Source organism: Panthera onca, chromosome B1, assembly GCF_046562875.1.
Source record: "Panthera onca isolate mPanOnc1 chromosome B1, mPanOnc1 haplotype 2, whole genome shotgun sequence".
Classification (NCBI taxonomy): domain Eukaryota; kingdom Metazoa; phylum Chordata; class Mammalia; order Carnivora; family Felidae; genus Panthera; species Panthera onca.
The window spans coordinates 101051509-101076253 of NC_138342.1; the positions used below are offsets into that span (position 1 = coordinate 101051509).

Sequence of the window (24745 nt, forward strand, 5' to 3'; positions counted from 1 at the left end):
CCATTCTCCATTTCTGTAACTGTGCCAGTCCAAGAATGTTATAAAAATGGGATTATATAGTGTGTAACATTTTTGGATTTGCTTCCTTCCATTCAACGTAATTGGAGATTCATCCAGATGGCTGGAGGCATAGTTCATTTCTTTGTGTCTCTTAGTAGTATGCCATGATATGGATGTATCACAGTTTACTTAGCCAATTGGTGAAGGAGTTCTGGATCGTTTCCAGGTTTTGCCTATCACTAATTCAGCTGCTTCACTGGGACAACGGGGTACTCAAGGGCACAGCTAAGGTCTGTGGGGCACAGGGTAAGTGTCCCACGTCACGACTGGTATTACAACTGGTTGCTGGAGTCATAGCTATAGCAAACCTCCACCTGCCATGAGACCCCTCCCCAGCTGCTGGGGGCTGCTCAGGTCTCTGGGTTCTTTGAACCCTGTATCCCCTCCCCCTGCCCTCTCTAATGATGCTAATGATGCTAAACATCTTTTCATGTGTGTATTTGCCATCTGGACATCTTGAGTGCCATAAGAACCTGTAGTTTTAAATTTCAAAAACATTTTATGAAAGATGGTGTTCCCTTTCCACTAGAAAACTGACCATTTTACAGGTGAGGAGGCTGCTGCACAGACAGGTTAGATACTTTAAATCCAGGCAGCCATGATGTAACATGAGGCATTCAAATCCAGCCGACTCAGGAGGTCACACAGTTTCCTGTAAACTCCTCCTCCCCCAATCTCTTCTCACAGCAACAGTCTCTTTCCTTTGACAACTGTGGAAGACTGCAATTTGATCCTACTGACAAAGTTTATGGTTTCCCTTACAGGGTCTTATAACAGGTATTTGAATACATGTCTTTTGTTCCCCACTAGACTCTATGGACCCCAAGGGAAAAGTCTATATCTGATTTATCATTTACTTCTCACAAGCATTGGTACATTGGAGCAATGCAAACATTTTACTGAATGAGTGAATGAAATAGTTTTCTGGCACCGATGGAGGGGGAGAAAGCATGACCTAAAATAGTCTCTCATTTACTTCATTCATTCAACAGCTAGTGTTTGTGTACTAGGAGAAAGGCACTTGATAGGTCTGGGCAATAGGGACCCAGGCCCAACTTTCACAAAACCTGGATTTAAATGAGGGGGCAGGGGAGCAGAAATTAAACAGAGTCCCAACAATAACGGTGTAACACCAGACTCTGGAAAGTACCACAGAGAAAAAGAGTGAAATGAGAACTTAAAAGAGGGACTCGACCCACCTGATTTCAATTGTGGAGAGGGCAAGCAAGAGCTCTTTGGAATGGAGCTTTAAAGAACAATTTGGAATTACTCAGTGAGAGGACAGGGAAGGGGAAGGAAGGGGGAAGGGAAGAGGAGACAAGAGAAGTATGTTGGAGGGTAAGGTTCGTTTTTCAGCTGAAGGGACAGAATGCAAATATATGACGTTTCAGAGACACGAAAGAGTTTGCTAGATTGGAGACACAGGCAGAAGGTACAGGAGAGTGAGACATGCCTGCAGAGGTAGCTCGAGGCCAGAGCACAGGTCCTTGTGGTCCTTTTAGACTGTGGTAAGGCCTCTTATCTTAAAACCAAACTAGCAGAGAACTGGCACGTAGATAGTGGCATCCAGACTTCTCACCACTTTTACAGGCACAAGTGCTAGTCTGGGCATGCTTGGCTGTATTTAGACCCATGGAGGCTCATTGGGCAACACTTTTTGGCCTTTCCTCGAGCATCTGTCAAAATCTATTTAAGGTAAGAAATGTAGGCAGACTTATCTCTGCACCTTCCCCAACTCCCAGACTACGTCCCATTTTCTTCTTCTCCCCTTCAGAGATTTTAGAGATTTAAAGACCAGGAAAACTTCTCTCCTCCTAGAATCCAGTCCCTGTTTATCAATTCTGATATGCATTAGACTCGCTTGAGGGAGCTTTTCAGGCACTTCCCCCCCCAGAGTTTCTGATACATCAGCTCTGGGATTTTTATTTTTATTTATTTTATTTTTTTTTAAATTTTTTTTTCAACGTTTTTTATTTATTTTTGGGACAGAGAGAGACAGAGCATGAACGGGGGAGGGGCAGAGAGAGAGGGAGACACAGAATCGGAAACAGGCTCCAGGCTCCGAGCCATCAGCCCAGAGCCTGACGCGGGGCTCGAACTCATGGACCGCGAGATCGTGACCTGGCTGAAGTCGGACGCTTAACCGACTGCGCCACCCAGGCGCCCCAGCTCTGGGATTTTTAAATCTGATACATCAGCTCTGTATTTTTAAAAACTTTTTTTGAGTGATTCTTGTATGTAACCAGGATTGTGAGTGACAGTATTTTAGGAACTCATTGAGACAGATGTAGTGTTCTGATACCATCTCCCCCGTGTAGTGGTGCAAAGGCGAGAAAAGTTTTTCTTAGAACGATCGAGGGAGTTTTCCTTAGTCACGTAATAGTTACCTGTACATGGAATAGCTAAAGCTTAATTTCTTCCAAAATACCATTGTTATTTATTTTAATGTGACGAATGAGCTCTAAACAGAATAACATTGATAGTGTCTGTTTTCATTTATTTCCTCGAACACTTAACTTTTCATCTTAAATATCGAATAGAGGACATAGTATAAGGTGACCCTGTGCCAATAATTACATTTTTATTTATTTATTTATTTATTTTTTTAACGTTTATTTATTTTTGAGACAGAGAGAGACACAGCATGAATGGGGGAGGGGCAGAGAGAAAGGGAAACACAGAATCAGAAGCAGGCTCCAGGCTCTGAGCCATCAGCCCAGAGCCCAACGCGGGGCTCGAACTCGCGGACCGCGAGATCGTGACCTGAGCCGAAGTCGGACGCTTAACCGACTGAGCCACCCAGGCGCCCCTACATTTTTAAGCACTTTGCAAAGACAGGACTATTTTCTTAATTTACTTTCTTTTAAAATTTTACTTTATTTTTATTTCAATTCCATTAAAATTAATATACAGTGTTATATTAGTTTGAATTGCACAATATAGTGCTTCAACAATTCTCTACGTTACTCAGTGCTTATCATGAGAAGTATACCCTTAATCTCCTTCATCCATTTCACCCATCCCCCTACCCCTCTGGTAACCATCAGTTTGTTTTCTATAGTTAAGAGTCTGTGTTTTGGTTTGTCTTTTTTTCTTTATTCATTTGTTTTGTTCCTTAAACTCCATGTATAAGTGAAATCATATGGTATTTGTCTTTCTCTGTCTCTCTCTGACTTATTTCACTAAGCATTATTCCCTCTAGTCCATCCATGTATTCTGCCATTACCAAAGCCTGGGAGAGACACCAGGTGTTAATATCGATTGAATAACTACAAACTGCCAAGTTCTTTGCCAGGCAGTTTACGGACATCATCTCATTTCCTTGCAGCAGATTTATGAGATAAAAATCATTATTTCCATTTTTTATGGATAAAGAAACTGAAGCTCAATAAAGTTCAGTAACTGAGAACCACATATCTAATAATTCATAGAGTCAAGTTTGTCTAATTTCAAAGTCATATAGTTTTTCCATGCCTAGACAATGTTTCCCTTCTGGAGGAGGAAAGAAAATATATTTTAAGCCACATCTGATATAGGTTGGCTCTCAAATTACTTAATTGACACATATGTGTTTTCATCAACTGCCTACATTTGCATATTTATGGTGTCCCTAACCCATTCAATCTCTCCTCCCTGAAATGGCTAGTTGTGGAACTCTTAACCACTGGCGGTAGCATGTATTAACTCTCAGACAGGAAGTGTGCATCAGTTTCAAGGTGGATAGGAGATTCCTGTTACTTGAAGGAGAGAGACCTTGGGCTTTAGACAGACTGGGAGTAGGATCAGGACTGTGAAAGTGCTAATGGTTCTCCTCCAAATGTCTAGTGGTTCTAATCTCTATGATAGATACCAAAGCTGTGAATTGTGGCTAAATCTTTCCAGTGCCTCCTCAGCTTGATCCCCATCCTGGGTCAGTATCCCTATAGGTAATTTCTCTCCTGCCTCTGGCACTCCGGACTTTCTACCACCACGAATTGACTTTTACCTCTATAAAGAAAGGGAAAAGAGGGATGCCCAGACCTTGGCAGAAAGCGCTCACGCCACTACCCTTTGCTGCCCTCTACTGACCATATCTGGAAATTACATGTAACCGTTCAGGCCCCTGGCCCAAAGCAGACACTACAGTGAGTGAAAACAAGCACACAAAATTTGAGGGTGCACCAAAACAGTAAATAAGATATGATATTTTAAATTAATATTTTTAAAAGCCAAATTTCAAACAATACATGATGAAGAAAATATCTAAATGTACCTAAAATAGTACCCTAAAATAGCTCATATGTACATAGTCCCTGTCATTCATCATTTCATTCAAGAAAGAAGTCAAATGCTACAGTGGAAAATCATGCTACTAATATTGACCAACCTTTTTCATCATTCACGCATACGGGAAAAAAAATCCCAGAAAATTTAGATTAAACCAACAACAAAAATGAGAAGGTCCAAGTGGAACAGTTTTAACAATTAACTCCTGAAGAAAACAGGTAAGAGAACAGAGGAAAAAACAAAACAAAACAAAACAAACCAATAAACAACAACAACCCACAACAAAAAAAACTAACATCTTCAGAGTCAAGAAGCCAAAGAATAGGTGGCTATGAAACAAGAACAAATAAAGAGAAAGAGTTCTTGGAAATTAAAGGTATCATTGACCAAATTAAATTTAATAGAAAGTCTTGAAGATGGAGTTTAAGGAAGCCATTTGACCTTGACACTTGGAACATTCATCTTTCAGTTTTAATAACATAAGATTACCCTTTCTTTGTCAATAAGTAGAGCTATTCAGTTCTTCAGAAAGAAGTAATTTAATAATTGGAATAATGTAAATGTTGTTTTAATTTGTAGAATCAACATATAAACAAAACTTGGAAGACAACAATGCAAGACAACAACACAAGAGAAACTGACTAATATTACCACTGATAATATAAAAAAAATGGAAGTCTGACTATTGAGGCAGCAGAGAGACGTGGAAGAAAATGTCACAGATCTTTCTCACTTCAATATAGCAAAAAGATCAAGATATACTGCCTAAAATTGATGGAACAAAATATAGAGTTGAAGCATACTCTTTAAGATTATACATAATCACCAGAAAAACCAAAACAGTATTAACTGGGAAAACTGAGAAGTGGATGGATAAAAGAAATAAGTTTCTCATCTTTCAGTAGATACTATCTCAAGTTGATAAACAAGAAATGAAAGTATCAACATATGTTTCAGAGGAATGGTGATAACCACCCGCTGAACAAAAAATACTTAAAAATAGAGGGCTGGAAATGGGGAGTGGAGGAACGAGTTCAGGTAGAGATTTTACTTTTCATGGTACCACTGTCTACTGCTTGGTTTTTAAAATTCGCATATGCATTAATTTTACACTCTGAAAGTTAAAAGAAAACAACTTTCTGCAGCTGCAGCTCTTGGCACCATTTCCTTCCCAGCTGCAGTCTCTCTCTTTAAACCGACAGTCAGATCCTACTGAGACAGGAAGGAGTAAAAGCAGAAAAGTTTCTGCTCTGAAATTTAAGTGTTCTGGAATATTGTTTGTTTGCGCTTGTGTTCTATCTTTGCAATGGCCCAACTCTTTGGAATACTAACTTTTGACTAATCTGTGATATGTAGACTCTCCTTAAAGTTTTGCTAAACTTTGTTATCCTTCTGTTCTTGACAAAGAGTAATCCTGACTCGTTGGCTGTTACTGTGATCGTGGTATTTTATTTTCTTAGAATCTTGATTCTGGTCAACTGCTGCCTAGCTGGGTCCTACTCAACCTGCCTAGGTAGGAATGAAGTTTCCTTAGTGGTTATCCTCTGAGACTCAGCAGGCATCAGCAGAGTTGTAAAACTTGTGTTTTGAATCCAGTCCTTCTCTCTCCACCCTCTGTCCCTTCATGGCCCCGACCTAAGGTATGGGGGGGTCTGTTCCTTACTCCAGAGGTCTCATTTGGGGACTCAGCCTTCATCATTTTCCTTGCTTCCTCGCTCTCCCCACGTCCCATCACCAGTTTCTAAGATGATAGGCTGTGGCCCAAGTTTCCCTCAACCCCACCAACCCCCAAACCCCATTCACTTAGAAGGAACCAGGTTGAACAGGTATATAACACACCCAATTGGTGCTTGCCACTCAGTAGATGATTGTTACCCACAAATTTCCTTTCCCAGTCCTGGAAGCTGTGACTCTGTTTTTGCAGAGTTGTATTGGCTATTATGATTAAGTACACATGGGGTGCCTGGGTGCCTCAGTTGGTTAAGCATCTGACTCTTGATTTTGGCTCAGGTCATGATCTCATGGCTTCACGGATTCAAGCCCCACGTCGGACTCTGTGCTGGCAGCGTGGAGCCTGCTTGGGATTCTATTTCTCTCCCTCTCTCTGCCCCTTCCCGACTCGTGCTGTCTCTGCATCTCTCAAAATAAATAAATAAACTTAAAAAAAAAAAGAATTTTTATGATTAAGTACACAGTTATCCAAGAACTGTAATTTTGACATTAAATATTTTGGACAGCACAGACTCAATCTTTAAGACCACTAACTCCTCGACTTGGTCAGTGAGACTGCCATCCATAAAGAAATTCCCATCTGTATGTAGGTATCCACTGGGTATGTCCATATCTAGATAGTTTTTAAAGAGGCTTGAGATCTTTCCCTTGCATGGAAGTGGAGCACAAGTGGTCGTGCTTATACTCAGAGGCCTTTTTTAGCACAGATAAAATGTCAAAACAATAAAGATTTTGATCTGATGTAAGTTCCTTTGTGCAAACAAGCTTGCATAGCAAAATGGTGCAGATAAACGCAGATGAAAATGGACTTTATACAAGTAAATGAAATTATATTATGTTTCTCTATTATAAAAATAGATCAAATAGTAAGAGCAAAAAATAGGTGAAATGGTAACATAAACGGACTTGTGTAATCAGAGGGTCAACTCCTGACATTTTCCTCTCCAGGCCTTTTCTAATAGTTTTGTTGCTAAGGCTACAATGTTTTTGCCAGATTGGAATAGGACTGTCAACTCTAATGAAGATTAAGTAGCTTTCCCAACTAGATTTTTTTTAATAAGCATCAGTTAATACTGCTAGTTTTAAAAGCCATATTCACGAAGAATGGAAAGATCTTTAAAGATCTGTTCTTAGAGCATATAACTAATAAAGTTTGAACTTTAGTAGCATTTCTATTCCACAGTTATGCCAACACAAATTTTTATCAGTTACATTGGACAAAATAACTTATAATTTCACATATTTAATAAAAAAGGAATAAGAAATTACTTGCAATTTTAGCCCAAAATTAATTCCCTAAAGAGTAAATGAGGTCACTTAATAATTCTTTTGATTGGCTGGAAAACTGTTTCACAACTGCTTGCAAATTCACACTTGATTTATTCTTTGAACTATATAGACTAAGTTAGAGGTTTAAGCCCTCTATCTTTTGGTTCCTACCATTCATTGGTCAGTCATCTGAGGAAAGTGTAAATACAAATACACCCAATGAAACATGGAGTTTTACAAATGAAAACCAATTTATTCTGGACACTCAATGGCTAAAGGGATGTAAAAGGTTAAGAGCTGGGGCACCTGGGTGGTTCAGGGGGTTACCTCAGCTCAGGACATGACCTCAGTTCGTAGGTTCAAGCCCCACATCAGGCTCTGTGCTGACAACGCAGCGCCTGCTTGGGATTGTGTCTCCTCTCTCTGTGTCTCCTTTCTCTCTGCTCTTCCTGCACTCGTGCACTATCAAAAATAAATAAACTTAAAAAATAAATAAATGAAAGGTAGAGCCATTCGGAAAAGGGTGAAGGAACTCCTTTTGATGTGCTTGCTGAGGGGTCAGCTGAGCTTCCTTGGTCATGGACAGAAGAGACCACCTAAACTTTTAAAGGTAGTGGTTTGCTTGCTCATTAAACCCACAATTCTACTTGTGCACTAAATCGTGAAAATTAAATGAAAGAATTCATGTAAAGTGCCTAACAAGTAACAGATGCTGTGCTTTCTTCCTCTGATGTCTTTATATTTTTGTAGCCAGAAATCCCAATGTTAATTTCCAATAAGAAAGTCTAGTTTTTTAGAGTCAAAAGAAATTCACCTTGAGTATTGCAGCATTAGTGACATCTGGTGGAAAATGGGAGTTACAATATAGGATTATTATAGCTATTCTGATCTTTGCTGTATAATATCACTTTCATCAGGTTTTCACACATCCTTCTCTCCAACTCCATGGGAGTATACTTCCCTGCCCTATTGAAGTTTGGCTTAGCCATAAGACTTGCCCACATAGTGGAATGTGGGAAAAAATGTCAGCTTTTAAAGTTCTGAAGCTAAGCTTGAAGAATCCTGGATAGCCATTGCTCCTTCACTAGTTGAGTAAGACATGTGACCTGCAGATTTGCCTGAGAAGAAGATAAGCACCCCAGATGACCCAGACTTACAGGGGAAAAAGTGCTTATCATTATTCTATGGTTGTTTGCCAAGCAGCAAAAGTCAACTAATATAGGAGATTGTTACCTCTATCGTAAACATTGTAATCATGGAAGCTTGATTTCCCTATCCAGCTGGGGACACTGGGAGAAGGATCCTGAAGACCAGGTGTGGTTCAGTCCCTTCTGAGGCTCTTATTTCAGACCCTGATAAGCTCAACTAGAGCATGCTGTTTTTCATTCCTCTATGGTAAGCAAAACTGAATCAGAGTCCAGGCCAGGCCCACCCAGGCACCCCTCCTTCCTTTTTAAAGCTGAATTTTATTTCATTGCACGTATACATCACATTTTGTTTACCCATTCATCTGATGGACATTTGGGTTCCTTCCACTGCTTGGTTACTGTGAATAGCACTGTTATGAAAATGAGCATTCAGGATTGTTTCATTCATCCTGGCCACTTGGCACATTAACAGGTCCACACCATAATTTTTGAATGAATGGATGCTATGTGTATTTACTTAATAGTGGAAGTTAATACATGTAAAGAGTTAGACTAAGCACTCACACCAATATAAAAATAAAAATATTTTAAGACAAATTTAAAACGTACACATTTATTTCATCATCATTTAAAGCTTGATTTTATAAACCATAAAAAAAAAACTTTTTAAGAGTTCTGTATCATAGGAATTTGAAGTAGAAATATTCATACCTTTGTAGGCTCAGGTTATATAAATTAAAATCAAATAATTGGAAATGTTTTCAATATGGAAACTATACAAATGAAATAAATGACAAAAGGACCTAATAGGAGCAATATTTCATTACTTACAGATTCTTATTGGGTAATTTCAGAATCTAAACAAAGACTTTGAATATTCAGACTTATTTTGCTATATTTTATATTTAAACATTTCCCTACCTATATTCTGAGTCAAGGTACTTGACCAAAAAAGGTCTGATTTAAGAAGGCATTTAGCTTTATAACAAAAGTTTGCCATCTATGGTTACCACTCTCAAAGTAATTGACATAACAATGATGATATAATCTCCTAGTCCCCTTTTGAATAGTGTGCAATAATGTGGGTCAACCCTGTATAAAGTCATACAGGTACCAAAAAATGGAACAATTATGCACAGTTCAGTGAAAGCATAATGTTAAGTTTTCCCCATCTAAAAGTTAACCAATGAAACAAAACGTATCACCTATAGTTGACTTGGTTCCAGGAAAACCACATCTGAGAATTACAAGTACATCACAGTCCTTATCCTCAGTCATTGACAGGAATTTTGTAGGCCACTGTGCTATTTACTTTGTGGATCGTAGTAGTAAATGAACGAAGACGGACTTCCTCAGAATTGGTAATAAACTGTGGTCCCGATTCTTCCCATTTTTCAGGTACAACCAAGTCTTTGTCTGTATAAATCAGTAGATCAAATGAACCTAAATTGGGGACAAGATCATTAAAGTACCATTATTTTTTCAAAAGTAAAACTCCTCTCCCTGTCCCTCTCACATTTGAACCACCTATAGTGTCAGAAAAGCTACTTTACTCGGATCTCTAATCAGTTAATTGTTAGCTAACTGCTTTTCCTCAATGGAAATTTTAGTACAGAAAACATTGTACTCCTTTTACTTTATCTTATGAAAAAAAATTCAATTTTTTTTCCTTTAATGAGAAAACCATTAAAAATATTTGCAGAAAGAATTAATCACGAGATAGCATGAATGTAAGCCATAGAAGAGATAATAACATCTTGGTTTTGTGACTGATGTATCCCAGTGCCCAGAACAGTGTCTGGCAGATAGCAGGTATGCAGGATATATTTGATGAATGAAAGAGTAACTAAGTTAGGAAAAAAAGACACAATTATAGCTAAAAGTCTTCATTATATACATAGACATGTGTAGAAAATAAAAATAATGAACAGAATTACATCAAAATATTTTAGAGTGAGTACTGTAAACTACTTTCATTCCTTCACCGCACTTCTAAATAAGATGCATATAGCATTACTTTTGCTTTATTAACATTTTTCTCATTTGTATTACAGGACACTGATAATTAAGAAAAAATTTAATAAAAGGATGTGAAATTTGTATAATACTTACAAGAAACTTCCAACAGTGGCAGAAATGTCACTGTAGCTGTGATCTGTCTGATCACTGAACGGATTTCATCTTGGATAGCTTTCTGAGACTTTTCTCTGGGTGCACTACCAAAGAAACCAAATCATTAATTTAAATTTTAACAAGTTATTTAAAACATTGGTAAGATTATTTAACTGATTAAATATTTCCCAAATCAAATAAGTAATGTATTCAAAAGGTTTTTTTTAAAATATTTAAATATACAGGAGTATAATATGTATCCTTAGAATCTATAACCTAGTAGGCACAGTATTATCTCTGTTATTTCATTTATCCTCCTAATCGTTTTTAGGGTTGATCTTAGTATCAAGTTATTCAGTAGCAGATGATTAGAAAACCTGTCAAGTGCTTCAATTAGGAAAACTTCAGTACCTCCTAAAATAAAGATAACAAGTAGTATCTAAAATATTTAATCAGTATAATCATTTTGGCATTTTTAGTATTGCCTAAATGTCTAATTCCCTACTGCCTCAAAAAAGACGTTAATCCGGCATCAAATTATTTGTATAAGTTAAAACTTTTCTAAAATAGACCAAAGGTTTCAGAAACAATCTATATTTCATTACGAGAAACAGTTCTCAGTTTATAGATAAGCATGCTTAAGACAATGCTAGAAATTAGCCTATAATGATGGGCCATTTGGGGGATCCGCAAACTTCAGTTTATGAAGTGTTGCAGGAAGTTTGTGGCATTAAATGAAATACAGTAGAGCTGCATCTTTTATTTATTTATTTTTTGTTTATTCATTTATTTTGAGAGACAGCGTGAATGGGGCAGGGACAGAGAGAGAGAGAGAATCGCAAGCAGGCTCCACACTGTCAGTGCAAAGCCAGACATGGGGTTTGATCTCACAAACCATGAGATCATGACCTGAGCTGAAATCAAGAGTCAGATGCTTAACTGACTGAGCCACCCAGGCGCCCCAGTAGAGCTGCATGTTAAGCTGGGAGAAAAGTCTAGGATAATACTTTCTGGTCTTAAAAGTACCTTGAAACTCATTAAATGGCCCACCTAGTCCATCATGTGTAGCTTCTCATATAGCATCATAAACACTAAAGTCTGTAATTCATGGATTTAGACTAAAGGCAATTATGTCCATGATATGCACAATTTTTTTGTGAGCACAGTTTATGAGCCCTATTCTTTTCCACAGGGGATTAGGTCAAATCAAGCATACTTAGAAACAAATTACCTTATATAAAACTAAGTTCAATATAATTAGAACTCCTTTAGTAAGGAAAAGAAATTTTGCAAAAAATATATAAAAGTGGAAGTAATTTAATTCATACTTACCTGTCATCTTTTGCAGTCTTGTCACACTCAATATCAAATTGCCACCTTTCAAGGACTTCACCACTCTCAATATTTGAGATGACTACCACCAGTTTCTGAACTGAACACTTGTATAACCAATCTGGAATACATAACAAGGCATCTTTTTTTGATCCACTGCATTACAAAGCAGTTCTCTTCTCAGGTCTCACTTCCTATTGTCTGCAAATTCCTACCCCTAGTATTTTGGAACTCCTCCAACCTGTACAGGAAACTTGCCCCACAATAACCTAGCTCCTGTTTTTGAATTCTCCATATTTGTACCAGATACAGTACTGAGTGCTGAGAACAGAGTAGTGAACATGCAGTACTTCCATCTTAATCTAAGGTAAAATGTAGGAGTGGAGGATTAATCTAATCATTGTGCCAATAAATGTAAGATTTATTATAATTGTGATGAATGCTATGAAGGTGAGGTATTTGATGCAGAGAGTGAATACAGGAAACTTTGGTTCATTCAGGGAGTTCTCATTTGAGTTTAGTTCTAAGAATAAATACTATTAAATATGCAAAAATATACAGAAAAGGGTATAGGTCTTAAATATTAAAAAGGGAAGAGCATCTGACTAGAGGACTTAAAAAAAGCCAATACAACTGCAGTTACGGGGAGAACGAAGGCAAGTTTAGCAGGACACACAGGGGTCAAACCATTCAAGGCCACGTGGGCCAAATTAAAGAAGTTATATCTCAAGAATGAGGGAAGTCATTATTGTGTTTGAAGGAGGGTGTGATGTAATTAAATTTATATTTCAAAACTATCCTTCTGGCGGTGAAGTGGAAAGTAGACTGGAGGTAAAGAGGGGATCTAGGGTCACTAAAATTAATTAGTAATTCAAGTAAGAAGTAATGAAGGCTTATAGAAGGATAAACTGGTAAAGATGGATCAGTAGATACATTCAAGAGATTTCATGGTTAAAGTTGTTAAGATTTATTGAATACTTGAGAGTAAGGAAGAGGAAAGACTCAGGGATACCTCCTAAGTTTCTGGTTTTTATCACCAGTTGGATTACTGATACATTCACTGAGATAACCCCAAGATCAAGAGTCCCATGCTCCACTGACTGAGCCAGCCAGGAGCCCCATTTTTCATATGCTGAGTTTGAAATATCACTGGGATAGTCACATGAAGATATCAAGGGACTCATTTAATATATGAGCACAGAGTTAGGAGAGCTGGGCTAGATGTACGTTTGTGAGTCAACTACACAAAGATTAGTGAAGCTATCTAGGTATGTCAGAGATCTAGAGAGGTTATCATGAGAAGAAGGCCTCAGAATGAGCCCTGAATTAATCTTAGATATTGGGGCAGTATACTCAGGAATCAGCAGTTTGTTGTTGTTTTTTAAGAGACAAAACAATTTAGTAGTATCGAGGGCATGTGGGCCACCTAGGTCTCTGTTGCATACTCTTTTAAAAAACAACCCTTTACAAATTTGAAAATATTCTTTGTAGGCAGTACAAAAATAGGCCACTTGCTAGATATGGCCTGGCACCATTGCTGACCCCTTGGCATATATCAACAACTTTTTATCAATTTAGTTCTGAAAAGGAGACTGGTTAGTAAGTTAAAGATTTGGAGTAGGTGGAATTATTTTCTTTTAAAACTAAAGACTGACTAAACCAATGAAAGTAACTCAAAACAAAGGAGTCAAAAATATCAGAGAAGAAATAGGGTAAAGTCCTTAAGAAGGCAAGAGGGATGGGATTCAAATTGACAGAACAATTTGCCTCTAAGAACAATTCCTCCGTGTTAATTAAAATAAATGGGAAAAGTTAAATAGAAAGGTCTACCTACATCTGAGGTGAAATGTCATGAGTGTAATCTTAAAGGAGAAAACCCAAAACCATTAGCTTAGGCCAGGCTTGCTTCTCTATCAAATTAAGATAACATAGATTCATACTTAGAGGTTTCAGGCTAAATAATCTGAGGGCAGCCCTAATACAGGATTACAGATGATTTAGTTCTAAAGGCAATAAAAATATAATTAATGCTATTTTTAAAAAAATTTTAATGTTTGTTTATATTTGAGAAACAGAAACACTGCGCAAGCAGGGGCAGAGAGATGAAGACAGAACCTGAAGCAGGCTCCAGGCTCTGAGCTGTCATCACAGAGCAGGCTTGAACTTACAAGCCATGATATTATGACCTTAGCAGAAGTCGGACACTTAACCGACTGAGCCACCCAGGCTCCCCACAATTAATGTAATTTTAAAAATAAAGCTACTTGAAAAAACATAGATGGCTTATGAATTAAAAAGAAAAAAATAGGTGACTAACTGCAGTGTTTTTTGGAACTATTATTTTGGGAGGTCAAATGGGGAGGTAGGGAGAAACATCTTACAACACAGAAAAATTAGAAATGAGAATCCTAAGTGGAGAAAAACAAGATTAAAAAAAAAAAAAAAGGAATAGATGGAGAATAAGTATTGTGATCGAATACAGTAACTTCTTGAGCTAAGGAAAAACAATGAGTGTTCAGATAGAAAAGGCTTACTGACTTACAGGCAGGATTTTTTTTTTTTTTTTTTTTAATGTTTATTTATTTTTGAAAGAGAGAAAGACAAGAGTCAGAGGATCTGTAGTGGGTTCTGTGCTGACAGCAGAGCCCATTGCAGGGCTCAAACTCAGGAGCCCTGAGATCATGAACTGAGCCCAAGTCAGATGCTCAACCAACTGAGCCCCCCAGGCGTCCCAGGATTTAAAAACAAAAACAAAAACAAAAACAATAACAAATGGAAATAGGTAAAAATGAGAAACTTCTACTGGGTGTCCTATTACTTAGTAGTTGTACTTTTTTAAGTTTAATTCCCAGGTTGGATCTAATTTTATTTTCCTTTATTCTAAAATAACGATGGCTCTAAACTCCAGGCAGCTACAGAAAATAGATCATGTTAAAAATACAGTGGATTTTTCTCAGATAATGAACACCATCATAAGTACATTAAATTCTAATTTGTTCCATCTGGCCACATGAACTGCAAAAATCATTTCTTTTTTATTTTTTTAAATTTTTTTTTTTCAACTTTTTTTATTTATTTATTTTTGGGACAGAGAGAGACAGAGCATGAACGGGGGAGGGGCAGAGAGAGAGGGAGACGCAGAATCGGAAACAGGCTCCAGGCTCCGAGCCATCAGCCCAGAGCCTGACGCGGGGCTCGAACTCACGGACCGCAAGATCGTGACCTGGCTGAAGTCGGACGCTTAACCGACTACGCCACCCAGGGGCCCCCAAAAATCATTTCTAAGGGACTTGATGGAGATTGTTTTGTGAAGCTGTATCAGATACCTAACATCAAAATATTCAACTCACTCAAAATGTAGGGTAAAAGTGGAATTTCTTTCAATTTATATATTTTTGCTTTCTTCCAATTGAGAGTCATTATATTTGAGATTGTAGTGTTTTACACTTCTATATACAGAGCGAAAAAACGACCACCAAGATGCCCGGAAGGAAGGGTCATAGAAGGCCTGCAAAACTCAAAATTGTTTCCAACAGTTAAATACCTTTTAGTTGTTCCACCACATTATTTAGGTATTTTATGAGCTCAGGATCAGTTGTTACAAGCAAGGTGAGTCCATATTTCTGCACTCTAGTAAAGGTTTCAGATGGATATATGCCACGCTGATATAAAATGCTGTTGATACCAAATGCTGAAAACAAAAGGAATGTTAAAGAAAAGTTATTATCACTTTGTAACTCCGTAAAATAAAACATATTTAGCTGTGGCTATGGTTTCATTAATGGTATAAAACTGTAAATGCCTAGACACGTGTTTATGGGTGTGTCGCTGAAATTAGAATAGGTAAAAAGTGGAATTAAAAATCCTTAAAATCTTGCTTCTAAGTAAAAGAACGCGATACCTGCACTTATGTGGCAATAAAAGAAAAACGCCAAACTATATTAATCTACTACCGTCAAATTTCAGCTCATTGTAATCCAAGTCCAAATTCGGGCTAGAGGATGTCAAGATCGGCTTTTGTGTCTGAGTTAGCAACTGATTTTACTGGTCCAATGCTCCAGGCAACCCTCTCCTTTCTTTTCCCTCCTTTTCCCCTCACAAATCCTGCCAGATTCTATCAGAAGGTACAAGTGGCCTGGTCCAGAACAGCGAGCCTCCTAAAGTCTAGTTCATCACCCCAACACCAGAATCAAAGCGTGAAGATCGGGTTCTTAAAAACATACACGGTCTCCACCCCGGTCGTGTTCTGTCTCAAGTCGCTGAGACCCGGGTGGTGGTGGGGTGGGAGGGGCAGGTGAGGAAGTGCGTAAGATCAGCAGTTTAAAGCAATTCGGCAGCTGATGGGGCTACGACAAGAGACAGGCCTCGGTTCAGCAGTACCTAGGCCTCCAGCTCCATTAGCAACGCATCCGGAAACGGCGCCTGCATGCGCCTCCTCCTAGATTCTCCAGCCCGGCAGGAGGCTGGGGCAGAGAGGGCTTGAATTCCGGGCCTCTCGGCACCCCCGCAACCTCGCCCCCGCGCTTACCCCGCCTCCGTGGCCGAGCCGTGGGCCTACCGGGCGGCCTGGCCTCAGTTCTCCCGCCCTCCGGCCTGCGCGAGGAAGACTTACAGAAGAACTCAGCCACGATTTCGGCGCTGCCGCGCAGGGTGATGCCCTGCTCCCGGGAGAGCTGCAGCGCCATTGCCAGGCCTACAACGAAGGACCGCGCTTCCACCCGGCAGACAGCTACAGCAGGGACTTCCACAACACTTCCCCGCCACTCGTTTCAAAAGTAACGACGCAGCATGCCGTCTGGTCCTTTGCGCAGGCGTGACAAACCTCTAGGTCCCGCCCCACGGGGCGGGGTCGGGCCTGTCTTCGCTCGCCTGAGCTGTTTCCTCGCGCAGGCGCAGTAGGTAGGCGTGGTCACGCATTTCCGGGTAGTCCGGGTCCGGAGCGTCCTGGTCTGGCTCCTCTAGTTGTGGGAATCTAGACTGCGTCGAGGAAGGAGGCGGGCGGTATGGTTTTAGTTGCCACACCTTAGGCCTGCCAGGGAGCACAATTTCTAAGTTTCATAGATATTTTCAAAGCGATATGAACTGTTCGCCAGCTGCACCTTAAGTGGCCCCAGTGATCCCTAGTGGGCGCTTGAAACTTTTGCTAGACGCTTTGGCAGTTCGTAAAGAAACCGGGTGCGCGGTAGCCAAGCCACAGCCTTGGAGAGCCCGATTACTGTATGAGAGAGCGGCTTTTCCCGAGAAATTAGGTTAGGGTTAAAGGGATGAGCCGCAACCTTTTTTGTCCTGTGCCTATGTCTGTCCTGGGCTCAGCCTTCTTCCACCCGGCCTCACTGTAAAGCGGTCAGGAGCGGCTGGAGGCTGCATCTGGCAGTCTAGCTTGTGCTCCGTCCATCCCGCGCACTTTACACCCACAGGCAAGGTGGTGAGGAGTAAGTTCATTGCACCAAAAAGGCCCATCTACACTGAAGAACTTTCAGGGGAATTTTGACTCACAAATTCAATGACTTTACATTAGGATGAGAAATATTTCAGGGAGTGCACAATTAATGTTCGTGTCAATTGTGAAACAATTTTCGCAAAAATTTTATTCGCCTTGAAGCAGCTAGCAAAATTATTTGTAAAATGAAGTCTCAGAAACTTTGTTCCAGACATACTTTGCTATTTAATTATATGAGAAGTGCCTGAGTGTGTTGCTTTTCTATTGTTCTGTAACAAATTACTACAAATTAATGGTTTAAAATATCACCCATTTGTTATCGTAGTCGTGTAGGTCCGGAGTTGGTGTGGTATAGCCGAGTGCTCTGCTTAAGGGTCTCACACTGTTGAAGTAAAGGCGTCTGCAAGTGGAATCTCATTGAAGATCTGGGTTTCTCTTCCAAGCCCCTGGCTGTTAGCAGAATTAATGTCCTTGTGTTTCTTAGTCTGAGGTTCTCCTTGTTTTGCTAGTTGTTGGCCAGAGGCTTTTGCCAAATAGCTCTTCTATAAGCTTTCTCATACTTACAGTCTCTGACTTCATGGAGATCCCTTTTAAGGATTCATCTGTGTGTTTAAATCACCAACTTTTCACTCTTTCCACCAGGAACTTAGAGTCAGAATTCTGGCATAAGACTGGTAAAGCATGATGCCCATCTTACTACGAATAAAAATTGTCTTTCTAAGGAATTTTATATTAATACTCAACACTTCAGGTAAGACTTCCTTCAGTTTCATAGTAATATAGTTTTTAAATTATCTGAAGATGCAAATAATTGTTGGTATAATTTTGGAGATTCCAGAATTCAAATGGCTAGAAAAATGTATGTTTTCCATGTATAGAAGTATTTATTAAATACGTTTTTTTGTGCTCTGTGAAGAGATGTAAGAAATAATTAACCTTTGAAGGTAAAGTCTGTGGGGCACTGGGTGGCTGGGTTCTTTGAACGTCTTACTTCGTCTCAAGTCATGATCTCACGTCTCATGGGTTCAAGCCCCATGACAGGTTCTGCACTGACTGCCTGGAGCCTGTTTCCCTGGCTCATGCTGTGTCTCTCTCTCCAAAAAAAAAAAAAAAAAAAAAAAAAAAGCCAGGTCTGTACTTTTTGAGGACTTTGTAATCTAGTTTTGTTTAAAAATGCATAGTTGAAAAAATAAAGGTGGCACCCGCGTGGCAGTTGTGGCAGTTGGTCCAACTCTTGATTTCAGCTCAGGTCCTGATCTCACAGTCACGAGATTCTCTCTTCTCCCTTAACTTCTGCTCCTCCCCACCACCTCTCTCTCTCTCCCCTGTCTCTAAATAAATGAAAGAAAGAAGGGAAGGGGAGGGAAGGGAAGGGATGGGACAGATTGAAGTCTCATAAATTTGGCCTTATCAGCCTTCTGCCTAACTCAGCAGCCCCTTTTCAGATTATTTTCCCAATCTGCCTCTTCTGTTAGTCACTTTTCCACCTCAGGGCTTTTCATAATGTGCTTTTCTCTGCCTAGAAATTTCTATCTGTTCAGATTTCTAATTATATTTATATTCTTTTTTTTTATTTAAATGTAACTGTATTCTAGAAATTTTCTTTGACCTCTCTATAAGGTCCTGCTCTATATTAGCATCTCATTAGTACTATTTCAGAGCATTGCTTTCAGTGTTACAATGAAAATAATGGAATTGTAATAATTATGTAACGATTTGTGTTACATCTTCCCTTTTACCATGGAGGATCCATGTTGACATTTTATGGGTACTTCATCAATATTTGTTGATTGAATGATCATTTTAATATTTCCCTAGGAAAATTTCATGGAAGAGCCCAAGACATTTTCAAATTGGAGAACCGATTGGATGAATGAGGTGAGGCCACATTTTGGAAGCTTTGAATATCCACATGAGTTGATTTAATTGGAGGTACCAGGGATATGTAGTTTCTTAGAATTGACATAATTAAAGGGGCATTTTCTCAGGTGTAAATTTCAGTAGTGGTTGTAGAATGGATTATGTACAGGACAGTCTAGAGTGGTGGCCCTCATACTTGAGAGTGTGAAAGAATCACTTTGGTATTTTGCTATATGTACGTTCCTGGCTTTTATTCCCCCTTCTCCAAATCTAATGCAGTCCAATACCATAACCACTAGCCACAGATGGCTCTTAGGCACTTGAAGTGTGCTTGTCCAAATTGACATATGCTATAAGTATAAAAATACCTGATTTCAAAGACTTACTATAAAAGAAAAAGAATGTAAAATATTATGTTTTTCAATTGATTACATATTGAAATGATATTTTTACATGCATTGGATTAATTTCACTTGTTTCATTTTAGCTTTTTAATCTGACTACAAGAACATTTAAAATTACATGTGTGACTCATGTTAGATTTCTGTTTGGACAGTCTACTCTATGGGCTCTAGGAGATGACCTATGTTAATCAGCATCCCAAATGATCCTTATGTTACTTTTTGAAAAACAGTAGACCACAATGGATATTTTAGTAATGCAGGCCTAGGAAGTTGAGACCCTGGACTAGATGGATGTGTAAGAGTTTGAATAAGAAGATCTATATCAGAGCAAGGTATTTGGAGGCAAGAATTGGGAATATAGATAAATCCAACAGGATAGTGTTGGTCAAATCTATGGAGATGTTAGGAAGAGCTGCCCAAACTCTGAGCCTATTCTATTTATTTAACACAATAACACTTAAGATTCTAGAAACTTTGGAGAGATTTATTTCCTATTAATTTTTTTTAACTTTTAAAAAAAATTATTTATTTTGGGGATGCCTGGGTGGTTCTGTCAGTTAGGCGTCCAACTTTGGCACAGGTCATGATCCCATGGCTTTGGATTCTCTGTCTCCCTCTCTCTCTGCTCTTCCCCTGCTCACATTCTGTCTCTGTCTCTCAAAAATGAATAAATGATAAAAATAGTTTTATAAAAAATTTTATTTATTTTGAGAGAGACAGCATAAGTGGGGGAGGGGAAGAGAGAGAGGGAGACAGAGAATCCAAAGCAGGCTCCACACTCAGTGTGAGCCACATGTGGGGCTGGAACTCCAAAAACCGTGAGATCATGACCTGAGCAGAAACTAAGAGACACTTACCCCACTGAGCCACCCAAGAGTCCCCCTATTAATTTTTGAGTGTTTTGTTTGATATTGACCTATTTTATTTAAACCATCTTATCTTTACAGAATGTTTTTTAAAAACTTGCTTTTGGGAGGTGCCTGGGTGGCTCAGTTGGTTAAGTGTCTGACTCTTGATTTCAGCTCAGGTCATGATGTCACAGTTCATGAGATCCAGCCCTATGTAGGGCTCAGTGCTGACAGCAAGGAGACTACTTGTGATTCTCTCTCCCCCTCTCACTCTGCCTTTCCCCCACTCTTTGTCTAGTGCCCCCTCTCTTTCTCTGGTACACAGATGCTCCCTCTCTTTCTCTCAAAATAAATAAAAAAAAAAAACCCTTATTTTCAGTTACTTGAGTTTAGTTTTGTTTACAATTCAATGAAGTCTTTCTGATGTTTAGAGGAAAGCTATTTAGACAGTGAGAAGTATAAACATAACTTAAGATTTATTTCTGAAGAAAATTCAAGCAGAGAGCATAACCAAACACATGTTTGTTTTGAAAAGAGATACCTATGAAAAAGTGTGTCATAAACAGGCCTATAGTCCATATTAGGCTGCTAAAACCAGAAATAAGCATTTCTAAAGCTAGAATCAAATGGAACCTTAAACTGAAAGTAATTTAATGATTTAAACAATCTACTAGTTGAGGAAACTGAGGTCCTGAGTGGCTACATGGTTAGTCTAAGATTCAATATCTAGTTAGAAGATTTAATGGTAGAATCTAGGGTTCTTAGTCTTTTTTAAAAATTTTATCAGTTTGAAGACATGCTAATTAATACTCTTGTTTTAAAGGTTATTTTTACAAAAATCAACTGATTTTAGGTTAAAGGTTTTTATTCAATAAGCTGTACACATAACTTGTCAAGAAAATGGCAATTACAATCCATAATGAATTTTATGTCAATACACATAGTTTCAGCTGCCACAAGATGGCACTGTTTGCATATGAAATAATACCTTTTAAAAATTCAGTGTAAATATGCTTCAATTTGTGCTTCTGTTCAAAGTAAAATAAAAGAAAAGTATATTCAGTGGCTTCTAAGGTATTTGTATATGTGGAATACATCAGAATGAAGTGTTAAATCATGATATATTATAGAATTCATATCTTTCTTTTAAACATTTAATGTATCAGTGATAAATAGTAACCAGTAATAGTAATAAATCACTATTCATATTTACATTTAATTTGTATATTTTTATACATGGAAAAGAAAACATTTTAGATAGTTGAATCATTATTTTTACAGACTTATGAGCATTTTCCTTCAAATCACTAGGTGTTATTTTATTCTCGAGGCCAATATCTTGACATAGAACAGTTTATTCTAAATCTGATAAAACAGTGAGGGATACTTATCTTTATGATAATATTAATAAGAAATTCATTTAATAAATTTTGGGGAAAACTGGGGCACCTGGGTGTCTCAGTTGGTTAAGCAGAGGACTTTGGCCCAGGTCGGTGAGTTTGAGCTCTACATCAGACTCTGTGCTGACAGCTCAGAGCCTGGAGCCTTCTTGGGATTCTGTGTCTCTCTGTCTCTGCCCCTCCCCTACTTGCGCTCTGTCTCTCTCTCTCTCAAAAATAAATAAACATTAAAAAAAATCTTTAAATTTTGAGAAAAAATTATTGTGTACATAGGTAATAATTATTAATTATGTCAGTTTGGAGAACTGGCTTTTTTTTTTTAAAAAGGATATTGTCATAAAGACCCATTTTCGTCACATACTTTCCTCCTAAGGACTTTCTTTGATTGTTGGCTTATATATTCAAAAAGATAGCACAACAATTTGAATTATGACATTTTATTAATAAGCAATGGCTTAATAAAGTGAACATATATATCTCTATACTGGTGTAATTTATAATTTTTAATGATCCAGTTGTACATATAGAATATTATAATCTTATCTTTAGTAAAAGTTAGGAAAAAATATTACTGAAACATATTAATAATTCATAAGTTCTTGTAATGAAAATTATGAGCAGTTTTTACCAGAAAGTATTACCATGATTTTGTTTTGGTATTTTATTATAATTCTCTAATGATAATGGCATATAGTCACTTGGAAGTCTTTTCATGGCTCAATCATGATTAGGTAACGAAAGGTGTAATTTGAAAGGTAGGTGATAATCTTACTCATATTTAATCCCCAGAGACTGTTTGATAGAATATGTGTGTGAAATATATATATGAAGAATGGGTTCTGCAATCGGTTAGATTTGATAGCACAGTGTATTTTAAAATATAATTGAAATTCAAAACAACTTAGAACAATTTCAGATATAAAACTACCAACACAAAGCCTCTGTGAAGAATTAAAAAGCCATGGTTGCTATTAAATTAATAAAAATAGATATAATTTCTTAAATGATTTTATAATTACATATTAAATTTGATTTAACATTTTATGCCTAGTGTACATTTTTAGTTTGTTGTTTCTGAATATTCTGTATGTAGGGTTATTTGTGTTGTTGTCTAATATGTAAATAAAGATGAATTAGTTGTGCTAAATATATCGACTGATAATTAGACCATGATGTTACTTAAGTAAATGGAAGATATTTTTTTGAAGAGTGCTATAGACAAAATAAAATAAATAAACAATAAGTTTGGATCTTTCTTAAATAGTTATGAATATCAATTTATAAAGTATTTATGGGAAGAAAAAGCTTTGTGAAAACATGAAAAATCACCTTACTTTAAATTTGGTTATATTTTTCTATTTAGATAAACTGGCTTTTTAAATTGGAACAGTTCTCTTATAACCTGACTTGCATCTTGTGTTTATAGCTCATTCAAAGAATATAGTAGTCAAGCCGTATTTATCAGGTTACAGATCAGTCATGCACATTAATTCTATTATTTCTGCTGGGATTTCCCACTTATAAATTGAATATGACAGTGTTTTTTATTCTTGAGTAAGGTGCATAATCTATTTAGCATCAACTGACAACAAAAAAGCTTCCTGAAACTCTAGAGTTGCAGGTTTAGTTTTGGAGACCAAGTGGATTAAAAATTAAATGCTGTCTTTTTATTATTGCTTAGTCTCAGTATAGTTGTAAATAAAGGTGCTAACTTTTCACACTGAAATAGATGGCAATTATCTTTTTTAGTGTAGTCTTTTGGATGATCCAGAATGTACCTTTTTAAGCTTGTGTTACATTGATATCAAAATAAAAGGAAACTTGAAGTTTCATTTAATTTGTGTATCTCCAAGAATATTCTTGCAGTCCTAGTATGAGAAACAACAGACTAGCATTTAGATATTTTAAAATGTGTTCACAGAATTTTGTTATTCTTAAGTGAGGTGTGGTTATGAGTTTGTATAATTAAAGAATTATTAATAAGATATGTTCCTTTTTATTTCTGGAATTTTACAGTAAGAGTTTTATTAAATTTGAGTTATCTTTAGTTTCCATTAGGTTAATAAGAAATTATAATATTTAACTCATAAAAGCAGCCAAATATACTGTTGTAATATGGTTGAACATCTTAAGGACTTACGAAGTTATGTGTTTCTATACCTAGGATGGCTGCCACTTTAGGAAAAAGATCAGGAGTGTGGGAAGGGCAGGAAGTTACCTAATGCCTCAAGTGTATCTGAACTTGAAGCAAGGTTATTTGAAGGACTCTGGAAATGTGCATGTACCCTCCTTTTTCTCCAAGATCTTGTTGTTTATGGTGTATCCCGTCAGTAACCGAAAAAGTGATGAATACTCATCAATATAAGTTTATTTATCTCTAAATTATAAACATTTTCTAAGCTATATTTATATTTTATGTATATAAGCATAATAAATATTTATATATATATTTAAAACATACACAGATGTTAGAAATTAAGAAAGATGAGATAAAGAAATGTTTCTTTTAAAAATGATTTTTATAGGGTTTCTGGGTGGCTGAGTTGGTTAAGTGTCTGAATCTTGATTTTAGCTCAGGTCATGATCTCACAGTCATGAGATTGAGCCCCATGTTGGGCTTTTTGTTGAGCATGGAGACTGCTAAAGATTCAATCTCTCTCCCCCACTTAAACACGTGCACTCTCTCTCTCTTAAAAAATAAAATTATTCTTGTTATATCACTAGAACATAAATTATTTTACTTTCACTAAATGTATTAATGACTTAAAATTTATGTGGTTAATACGCCTCATTATTTTTTTAAAATTTAGTTTAATTTTTTGTAAAGAATGATTTAAAAGTCTGATACTTAGGGGCACCTGGGTGGCTCAGTTGG

General features: G+C 37.5%; 1 protein-coding gene and 1 long non-coding RNA gene across 2 annotated transcripts in view; one reads left to right on the top strand and one right to left on the bottom strand.

Moving 5' to 3' along the window:
- Positions 1-9071: 9071 nt before the first annotated feature.
- MAD2L1 (mitotic arrest deficient 2 like 1) lies at positions 9072-16728 on the bottom strand. The gene is made up of 5 exons (XM_060654276.3): positions 16531-16728; positions 15463-15609; positions 11919-12039; positions 10587-10690; positions 9072-9917 (listed from the first exon to the last, which is right to left on the bottom strand). The coding sequence occupies exons 1-5, from the start codon at positions 16601-16603 to the stop codon at positions 9745-9747; spliced, it is 618 nt and encodes a 205-aa protein (XP_060510259.1). The 5' UTR covers positions 16604-16728; the 3' UTR covers positions 9072-9744.
- A 102-nt stretch (positions 16729-16830) lies between these two features.
- Positions 16831-24745, top strand: part of LOC132692147 (uncharacterized) — a 33191-nt gene continuing 25276 nt past the window's right edge. The window contains exons 1-2 of the long non-coding RNA XR_009616207.3: positions 16831-18109; positions 19177-19236. This is a non-coding gene — a long non-coding RNA (uncharacterized LOC132692147). The remainder of the gene's footprint in view (positions 18110-19176; positions 19237-24745) is intronic.